This window comes from Procambarus clarkii, chromosome 2 (genome assembly GCF_040958095.1).
Source record: "Procambarus clarkii isolate CNS0578487 chromosome 2, FALCON_Pclarkii_2.0, whole genome shotgun sequence".
Classification (NCBI taxonomy): Eukaryota; Metazoa; Arthropoda; class Malacostraca; order Decapoda; family Cambaridae; genus Procambarus; species Procambarus clarkii.
Genome location: NC_091151.1, coordinates 38,302,548 through 38,312,189, shown reverse-complemented (window position 1 = coordinate 38,312,189; position 9,642 = coordinate 38,302,548). Strand labels below are relative to the sequence as shown.

At 54.1% G+C, this 9,642-nt stretch overlaps 1 protein-coding gene across 1 annotated transcript; it reads left to right on the top strand.

The window, feature by feature from the left end:
- The first annotated feature begins 308 nt into the window (after positions 1-308).
- On the top strand, positions 309-3,654 carry LOC138366239 (putative uncharacterized protein DDB_G0274435). Its single transcript, XM_069327165.1, has 2 exons — positions 309-911; positions 3,364-3,654. Exons 1-2 carry the CDS (start codon positions 309-311, stop codon positions 3,652-3,654), a joined length of 894 nt encoding a protein of 297 aa, XP_069183266.1.
- The last annotated feature ends 5,988 nt before the right edge of the window (positions 3,655-9,642 follow it).

The window sequence follows — 9,642 nt, the reverse complement described above, 5'->3', positions numbered from 1 at the left end:
TCTGGTAGGGTAGGATAAGGGCACTTTAGTACGACAGTTTCTTGACGTTGGGGAACCTTAGGAGGAAGGGGCTGTATTTGTAACCCCGGAGACAGTTTCAGGTGCCCGACATTCATCGGGCACGTGTTTGAGGGATTCATCACTCAACTGAATGACGGTGAGTCAACTCGTGCTGAGAATCAGGAGTCACTTTCACAGATCGTTTAATTTATGTCAGTAAATATATCTCCAAATTTAGATTGAGGTTTGATAAGTAGCTGAATTCACCCTTGTTTAGAACCAAACGTGTGACTCTTGAGTGCTAGTTCATGGAGGTAGGCATTGTCAAGACCCAGACACAAGACCCAGACACGAGACCAAGCCACAAGACCCAGACACAAGACCCAGACACAAGACCCAGACACAAGACCCAGACACAAGACCCAGCCACAAGACCCAGCCACAAGACCCAGACACGAGACCCAGCCACAAGACCCAGACACGAGACCCAGCCACAAGACCCAGCCACAAGACCCAGCCACAAGACCCAGCCACAAGACCCAGCCACAAGACCCAGCCACAAGACCCAGACACGAGACCCAGCCACAAGACCCAGCCACAAGACCCAGCCACAAGACCCAGCCACAAGACCCAGCCACAAGACCCAGCCACAAGACCCAGACACGAGACCCAGCCACAAGACCCAGCCACAAGACCCAGCCACAAGACCCAGCCACAAGACCCAGCCACAAGACCCAGCCACAAGACCCAGCCACAAGACCCAGCCACAAGACCCAGCCACAAGACCCAGACACGAGACAGACAGACAGACAGACAGACAGACAGACAGACAGACAGACAGACAGACAGACAGACAGACAGACAGAAGGAAGGGCAGAGAAAACGAGGATAAACTTACTAATATCCTGAGGGTGAAGGCTGGTGGTGAGATGGTCTTCAGGGAGCAACCAGGAGTTGATGCTGGTCGTGAAATATCCCTCCTTGGTGGAGTCTTTCTTCTTGGTTGACTCCTTCATCATAGGAGACCTCTTCATGGTGATGGTTGATTGGTTGGAGTTGTGGTGTAGCCAGGTGGTGTTGTGGTGTAGCCAGGTGGTGTTGTGGTGTAGCCAGGTGGTGTTGTGGCGTAGCCAGGTGGTGTTGTGGCGTAGCCAGGTGGTGTTGTGGTGTAGCCAGGTGGTGTTGTGGTGCAGCCAGCTGGTGTTGTGGTGCAGCCAGGTGGTGTTGTGGTGTAGCCAGGTGGTATTGTGGTGTAGCCAGCTGGTGTTGTGGTGTAGCCAGGTGGTGTTGTGGTGTAGCCAGGTGGTGTTGTGGTGTAGCCAGGTGGTATTGTGGTGTAGCCAGCTGGTGTTGTGGTGTAGCCAGGTGGTGTTGTGGTGTAGCCAGGTGGTGTTGTGGTGTAGCCAGGTGGTGTTGTGGTGCAGCCAGGTGGTGTTGTGGTGTAGCCAGGTGGTGTTGTGGTGTAGCCAGGTGGTATTGTGGTGTAGCCAGCTGGTGTTGTGGTGTAGCCAGGTGGTGTTGTGGTGTAGCCAGGTGGTGTTGTGGTGTAGCCAGGTGGTATTGTGGTGTAGCCAGCTGGTGTTGTGGTGTAGCCAGGTGGTGTTGTGGTGTAGCCAGGTGGTGTTGTGGTGTAGCCAGGTGGTGTTGTGGTGTAGCCAGGTGGTGTTGTGGTGTAGCCAGGTGGTGTTGTGGTGTAGCCAGGTGGTATTGTGGTGTAGCCAGCTGGTGTTGTGGTGTAGCCAGGTGGTGTTGTGGTGTAGCCAGGTGGTGTTGTGGTGTAGCCAGGTGGTATTGTGGTGTAGCCAGCTGGTGTTGTGGTGTAGCCAGGTGGTGTTGTGGTGTAGCCAGGTGGTGTTGTGGTGTAGCCAGGTGGTGTTGTGGTGTAGCCAGGTGGTATTGTGGTGTAGCCAGCTGGTGTTGTGGTGTAGCCAGGTGGTGTTGTGGTGTAGCCAGGTGGTGTTGTGGTGTAGCCAGGTGGTATTGTGGTGTAGCCAGCTGGTGTTGTGGTGTAGCCAGGTGGTGTTGTGGTGTAGCCAGGTGGTGTTGTGGTGTAGCCAGGTGGTGTTGTGGTGTAGCCAGGTGGTGTTGTGGTGTAGCCAGGTGGTGTTGTGGTGTAGCCAGGTGGTGTTGTGGTGTAGCCAGGTGGTGCAGTGGACAAGATCCTGCTCGGGTGTTAGTCAGGAAGAGACTCACCTGGTTATAGCACTGTCCAGCGCGTCACTGCTGGTCTGGCGCTCCTCGCGCTATAGTGATGGTCTTGGGGGAGTGGTGGTGGTCCTGGGGGAGTGTTGGTGGTCATGGGGGAGTGGTGGTGGTCCTGTGTGAGTGGTGGTGGTCCTGGGGAGTGGTGGTGGTCCTGTGTGAGTGGTGGTGGTCCTGGGGGAGTGTTGGTGGTCATGGGGGAGTGGTGGTGGTCCTGTGTGAGTGGTGGTGGTCCTGGGGGAGTGTTGGTGGTCATGGGGGAGTGGTGGTGGTCCTGTGTGAGTGGTGGTGGTCCTGGGGAGTGGTGGTGGTCCTGTGTGAGTGGTGGTGGTCCTGGGGGAGTGTTGGTGGTCATGGGGGAGTGGTGGTGGTCCTGTGTGAGTGGTGGTGGTCCTGGGTGAGTGGTGGTGGTCCTGGGGGAGTGGTGGTGGTCCTGTGTGAGTGGTGGTGGTCCTGGGGAGTGGTGGTGGTCCTGGGTGAGTGGTGGTGGTCCTGTGTGAGTGGTGGTGGTCCTGTGTGAGTGGTGGTGGTCCTGGGGAGTGGTGATGGTCCTGGGGAGTGGTGGTGGTCCTGGGGGAGTGGTGGTGGTCCTGGGAGAGTGTTGGTGGTCATGGGGGAGTGGTGGTGGTCCTGTGTGAGTGGTGGTGGTCCTGGGGAGTGGTGGTGGTCCTGGGGAGTGGTGGTGGTCCTGTGTGAGTGGTGGTGGTCCTGGGGAGTGGTGATGGTCCTGGGGAGTGGTGGTGGTCCTGGGGGAGTGGTGGTGGTCCTGGGGGAGTGTTGGTGGTCATGGGGGAGTGGTGGTGGTCCTGTGTGAGTGGTGGTGGTCCTGGGGAGTGGTGGTGGTCCTGTGTGAGTGGTGGTGGTCCTGGGGAGTGGTGATGGTCCTGGGGAGTGGTGGTGGTCCTGGGGGAGTGGTGGTGGTCCTGGGGGAGTGTTGGTGGTCATGGGGGAGTGGTGGTGGTCCTGTGTGAGTGGTGGTGGTCCTGGGGAGTGGTGGTGGTCCTGGGGAGTGGTGGTGGTCCTGTGTGAGTGGTGGTGGTCCTGGGGAGTGGTGATGGTCCTGGGGAGTGGTGGTGGTCCTGGGGGAGTAGTGATGGTCCTGGGGGAGTGGTGGTGGTCCTGAGGAGTGTTGGTGGTCCTGGGGATCAACAACAACAACAGCACCAGAAGCAGCAACAACAACAGCACCAGAAGCAGCAACAACAACAGCACCAGAAGCAACAACAAGAGCACCAGAAGCAACAACAACAGCACAAGCAGCAGCAACAACAGCACCGGAAGCCCCAACAACAGCACCAGAAGCCCCAACAACAGCACCAGCAGCAGCAACAACAGCACGAGCAGCAGCAGCAACAACAGCACTACAAGCGGCAACAACAGCACAAGCAGCAGCAACAACCACCCCGGTGTCTAGGGACGCCAGCGCCATCTATATTTAACAGGAGGCAGTAATGTCTGGCAGCGTCTGGGGAACCAACGTGCAGCAGCGACCAGTTCCATGTTTTGGATATGAGTCCTCTTGTGCCCGCTGACGGACGGTCGCCTCCTCGCCGAACTCATCAATATTATACGTTGCTTACCTGAGAACGGTGCGGACATGTGCCCTCTGGGACTGACGGGTGAGAACTGAGATCATGCAGGTTTGGCACAGACACTGAAATTAAGATAATATTGCCCTGCTAGGACGGGAGAGGAACTTGTTTGTTGTGTTTACTATGTCTCAGGCGAGTAGTTTCCCGGAGAGAGTGTTGACCCGTCCACAGGCTAGGCTACGCCCAGACGCGTTCCAATATTTTATAGCATTGCGTATTCAAGCTTGGCAGTTTTTTTTTAATATAAGCTTATATTATTATATACTATAATGTGTTGAATAGTTAGGCATTGGTTGTTGTATGTTAACCTGTTCTCAGGTAAGCCTCGTTACGGGCTTCACATGCAGATAGTGTGGGGAATTGACCTGTAGAATTTATATTTATTTCATTTATATATTAATTGATATTTTACGTTAATTTATATTTTTCGATAGCAAACTGTTTGTTGTTTAAAGTGGACTGTATTTATTAAAATTCCCACAAATCGATTTCCTTACATTATTGGGAGCTTTATTAAATTATTTACATGTATAGTCTTTCAATCAAAAATGATTAGTAGACATTCACTACCGTATTAGACTACATATGTAACTTAAATTAACTACAGCTTATCTTAATGTGTATGATTTTGGCCTAGACAACCAGATATGACACGGATGAACACGGACAAATATTCCTCTTACTGGGTATGGCTGCCTCCACCCCTTGTACTGGTCCTGCCAAATGATTGCTAAATCTTCTTCTTCATCTAATTTTTATTTAATTTTGCCCCGAGAGGCGAGTTTATTGGTCTTCCTCTTCTGTCACACCTGTCAAAGGACACAAAAAATAGCAGTAATCCTAATATGACAGCTATATCAGAGCAAATAAAGTATATTGATTATGAAATAAGGTCCAAGGAATATTTACTTTGGTTTTGTATCTCATTCTTCACATGCAGGGAGGGTGTGAGTACAGGGCTTCACATGCAGGTAGGGTGTGAGTACAGGGCTTCACATGCAGGTAGGGTGTGAGTACAGGGCTTCACATGCAGGTAGGGTGTGAGAACAGGGCTTCACATGCAGGTAGGGTGTGAGTACAGGGCTTCACATGCAGGTAGGGTGTGAGTACAGGACTTCACATGCAGGGAGGGTGTGAGTACAGGGCTTCACATGCAGGTAGGGTGTGAGTACAGGGCTTCACATGCAGGTAGGGTGTGAGTACAGGGCTTCACATGCAGGTAGGGTGTGAGTACAGGGCTTCACATGCAGGTAGGGTGTGAGTACAGGGCTTTACATGCAGGTAGGGTGTGAGAACAGGGCTTCACATGCAGGTAGGGTGTGAGTACAGGGCTTCACATGCAGGTAGGGTGTGAGTACAGGGCTTCACATGCAGGTAGGGTGTGAGTACAGGGCTTCACATGCAGGTAGGGTGTGAGTACAGGGCTTTACATGCAGGTAGGGTGTGAGAACAGGGCTTCACATGCAGGTAGGGTGTGAGTACAGGGCTTCACATGCAGGTAGGGTGTGAGTACAGGGCTTCACATGCAGGTAGGGTGTGAGTACGGGGCTTCACATGCAGGTAGGGTGTGAGTACAGGGCTTCACATGCAGGTAGGGTGTGAGTACAGGGCTTCACATGCAGGTAGGGTGTGAGTACAGGGCTTTACATGCAGGTAGGGTGTGAGAACAGGACTTCACATGCAGGTAGGGTGTGAGTACAGGGCTTCACATGCAGGTAGGGTGTGAGTACAGGGCTTCACATGCAGGTAGGGTGTGAGTACAGGGCTTCACATGCAGGTAGGGTGTGAGTACAGGGCTTCACATGCAGGTAGGGTGTGAGTACAGGGCTTCACATGCAGGTAGGGTGTGAGTACAGGGCTTCACATGCAGGTAGGGTGTGAGTACAGGGCTTCACATGCAGGTAAGGTGTGAGTACAGGGCTTCACATGCAGGTAGGGTGTGAGTACAGGGCTTCACATGCAGGGAGGGTGTGAGTACAGGGCTTCACATGCAGGTAGGGTGTGAGTACAGGGCTTCACATGCAGGTAGGGTGTGAGTACAGGGCTTCACATGCAGGTAGGGTGTGAGTACGGGGCTTCACATGCAGGTAGGGTGTGAGAACAGGGCTTCACATGCAGGTAGGGTGTGAGTACAGGGCTTCACATGCAGGTAGGGTGTGAGTACAGGGCTTCACATGCAGGTAAGGTGTGAGTACAGGGCTTCACATGCAGGTAGGGTGTGAGTACAGGGCTTCACATGCAGGTAGGGTGTGAGAACAGGGCTTCACATGCAGGTAGGGTGTGAGTACAGGGCTTCACATGCAGGTAGGGTGTGAGAACAGGGCTTCACATGCAGGTAGGGTGTGAGTACAGGGCTTCACATGCAGGTAGGGTGTGAGAACAGGGCTTCACATGCAGGTAGGGTGTGAGAACAGGGCTTCACATGCAGGTAGGGTGTGAGTACGGGGCTTCACATGCAGGTAGGGTGTGAGAACAGGGCTTCACATGCAGGTCGGCGTTCAATCCCCGACCGTCCAAGTGGTTGGGTACCATTCCTTCCCCCCGTTCCATCCCAACTCCTTATCCTGACCCCTTCCCAGTCCTATGTAGTCGTGATGGCTTGGCACTTTCTCCTCATGGTTCCCCTCCCCTTCCTTTGAACCAGGGGGAGTTGTTTGTCTTAAGTTTCTTTAACAAGTTACTATCCTGAGTAGTAAACAATTTCTCAAATATCTTATTCAATTTTGTTTACAATTTCCCGTGTCCAGTGCTACCTTGAGTTGGTGGTGAGGATCACTGTCTTGGCGGCCCGGTCTCTGGGCCCGGGATCCATTTAATTTAACCTGCCCACTTGCGAAACCAGTTCATCTCTACACAATCATGCAACCCGTCCTCGACTCAAGTCCATTCCATCCAGCGGTCGACCCCACAGACGCATTCATAAATTTTTACATGCTGTTAATTCAAAACGGAAATTTTCTCAAATATAAATTAATATTATAATAGCATATTGTGCATATATAGGCATAGGTTAGGTTAAGTGTTTAAGTTCTGTTGGCGATTATTTGTATTTGTAGTACGTGGGTGAAGCATTTACAGCGTTGTGATTCGAACAAAATTCGTCAGTGAAGCACTTGTTCCGGAAGTGTTCGAACGTCAACAGTTGTGATTCGTGTGTAAACCGTTTTTCATTCACAAATACCTGGGGGTTTGGCGGGTGCATGGAATTACTTTTGGGTCTTTGTTTGGAAGACGGGCTGAATCATGACCACTTGGATCACATATATTAAACAGTTTACGAGCAAAGCGCTACAAGATTGTGAATAACAATAGTTTGGGTTGTGAGAGTTCGATGCTGGTAAACTCTTTAATAAATACAGAGTGTATTTATTACTCCATGAGCTAGGAAAGATGTACAGGCTTCCCCAGCGGCTGTATCAATGTTTGGGGAATTCTGGCCAAGACCTCGTCCCCTACCAGGCTTAGCAGGTCACAGGAAAATCTGACACGGATAATACTGGTTTATCATTGCCCTCTTGTAAGGTGAGGCTGGGGCACTGCCCTCTTGTAGGGTGAGGCTGGGGCATTGCCCTCTTGTAGGGTGAGGCTGGGGCACTGCCCTCTTGTAAGGTGAGGCTGGGGCACTGCCCTCTTGTAAGGTGAGGCTGGGGCACTGCCCTCTTGTAAGGTGAGGCTGGAGCACTGCCCTCTTGTAGGGTGAGGCTGGGGCATTGCCCTCTTGTAGGGTGAAGCTGGGGTATTGCCCTCTTGTAGTGTGAGGCTGGGGTATTGCCCTCTTGTAGGGTGAAGCTGGGGTATTGCCCTCTTGTAGGGTGAGGCTGGGGTATTGCCCTCTTGTAGGGTGAGGCTGGGGTATTGCCCTCTTGTAGGGTGAGGCTGGGGTATTGCCCTCTTGTAGGGTGAGGCTGGGGTATTGCCCTCTTGTAGGGTGAAGCTGGGGTATAGCCCTCTTGTAGGGTGAGGCTGGGGTATTGCCCTCTTGTAGGGTGAGGCTGGGGTATTGCCCTCTTGTAGGGTGAAGCTGGGGTATAGCCCTCTTGTAGGGTGAGGCTGGGGTATTGCCCTCTTGTAGGGTGAGGCTGGGGTATTGCCCTCTTGTAGGGTGAGGCTGGGGTATTGCCCTCTTGTAGGGTGAGGCTGGGGTATTGCCCTCTTGTAGGGTGAGGCTGGGGTATTGCCCTCTTGTAGGGTGAAGCTGGGGTATAGCCCTCTTGTAGGGTGAGGCTGGGGTATTGCCCTCTTGTAGGGTGAGGCTGGGGTATTGCCCTCTTGTAGGGTGAGGCTGGGGTATTGCCCTCTTGTAGGGTGAGGCTGGGGTATTGCCCTCTTGTAGGGTGAGGCTGGGGTATTGCCCTCTTGTAGGGTGAGGCTGGGGTATTGCCCTCTTGTAGGGTGAGGCTGGGGCATTACCCACTTGTAGGGTGAGGCTGGGGCATTGCCCTCTTGTAGGGTGAGACTGCGGCATTACCCACTTGTAGGGGATGAGGCTGGGGCATTGCCCTCTTGTAGGGTGAGGCTGGGGCATTGCCCTCTTGTAGAGTGAGGCTGGGGCATTGCCCTCTTGTAGGGTGAGGCTGGGGCATTGCCCTCTTGTAGGGTGAGGCTGGGGCATTGCCCTCTTGTAGGGTGAGGCTGGGGCATTGCCCTCTTGTAGGGTGAGACTGCGGCATTACCCACTTGTAGGGGATGAGGCTGGGGCATTGCCCTCTTGTAGGGTGAGGCTGGGGCATTGCCCTCTTGTAGGGTGAGGCTGGGGCATTGCCCTCTTGTAGGGTGAGGCTGGGGCATTGCCCTCTTGTAGGGTGAGGCTGGGGCATTGCCCTCTTGTAGGGTGAGGCTGGGGTATTGCCCTCTTGTAGGGTGAGGCTGGGACATTGCCCTCTTGTAGGGTGAGGCTGGGACATTGCCCTCTTGTAGGGTGAGGCTGGGACATTGCCCTCTTGTAGGGTGAGGCTGGGACATTGCCCTCTTGTAGGGTGAGGCTGGGACATTGCCCTCTTGTAGGGTGAGGCTGGGACATTGCCCTCTTGTAGGGTGAGGCTGGGACATTGCCCTCTTGTAGGGTGAGGCTGGGGCATTGCCCTCTTGTAGGGTGAGGCTGGGGCATTTCCCTCTTGTAGGGTGAGGCTGGGACACATATCAACGTGAGTGGGAAAGACAGGACCCGTCAGTGTGGTGGTGGTGTGACAGTGTATGGGGGGGGGCGAGGGGGACCGTCGCCCCCCACATGCCCCCCCCACCCCACCCCCCTTCTATAATAAAGATAAAGTAAACATGACGGGCCTCGTCAGGGTTAATTTTACTCTATTCATGTTGCTGGGGTGAGTGGTGAGTCTGCCTCCCTGCTGGACCCTCACTCTTGGTGAGTGGTGAGTCTGCCTCCCTGCAGGACCCTCACTCCTGGTGAGTGGTGAGTCTGCCTGCCTGCTGGACCCTCACTCCTGGTGAGTGGTGAGTCTGCCTCCCTGCTGGACCCTCACTCCTGGTGAGTGGTGAGTCTGCCTCCCTGCTGGACCCTCACTCCTGGTGAGTGGTGAGTCTGCCTGCCTGCTGGACCCTCACTCCTGGTGAGTGGTGAGTCTGCCTCCCTGCTGGACCCTCACTCCTGGTGAGTGGTGAGTCTGCCTCCCTGCTGGACCCTCACTCCTGGTGAGTGGTGAGTCTGCCTCCCTGCTGGGGCCCTCACTCCTGGTGAGTGGTGAGTCTGCCTCCCTGCAGGACCCTCACTCCTGGTGAGTGGTGAGTCTGCCTCCCTGCAGGACCCTCACTCCTGGTGAGTGGTGAGTCTGCCTCCCTGCAGGACCCTCACTCCTGGTGAGTGGTGAGTCTGCCTGCCTGCTGGACCCTC

Bases quoted from the DNA above. Each gene is read 5' to 3' on its own strand.
- LOC138366239 (XM_069327165.1), top strand. From the start codon at position 309: ATGGAGGTAGGCATTGTCAAGACCCAGACACAAGACCCAGACACGAGA. The intron at 912-3,363 runs GTGAAGGCTGGT...CAACAACAACAG, and splicing joins AACTTACTAATATCCTGAGG to CACCAGAAGCAGCAACAACA.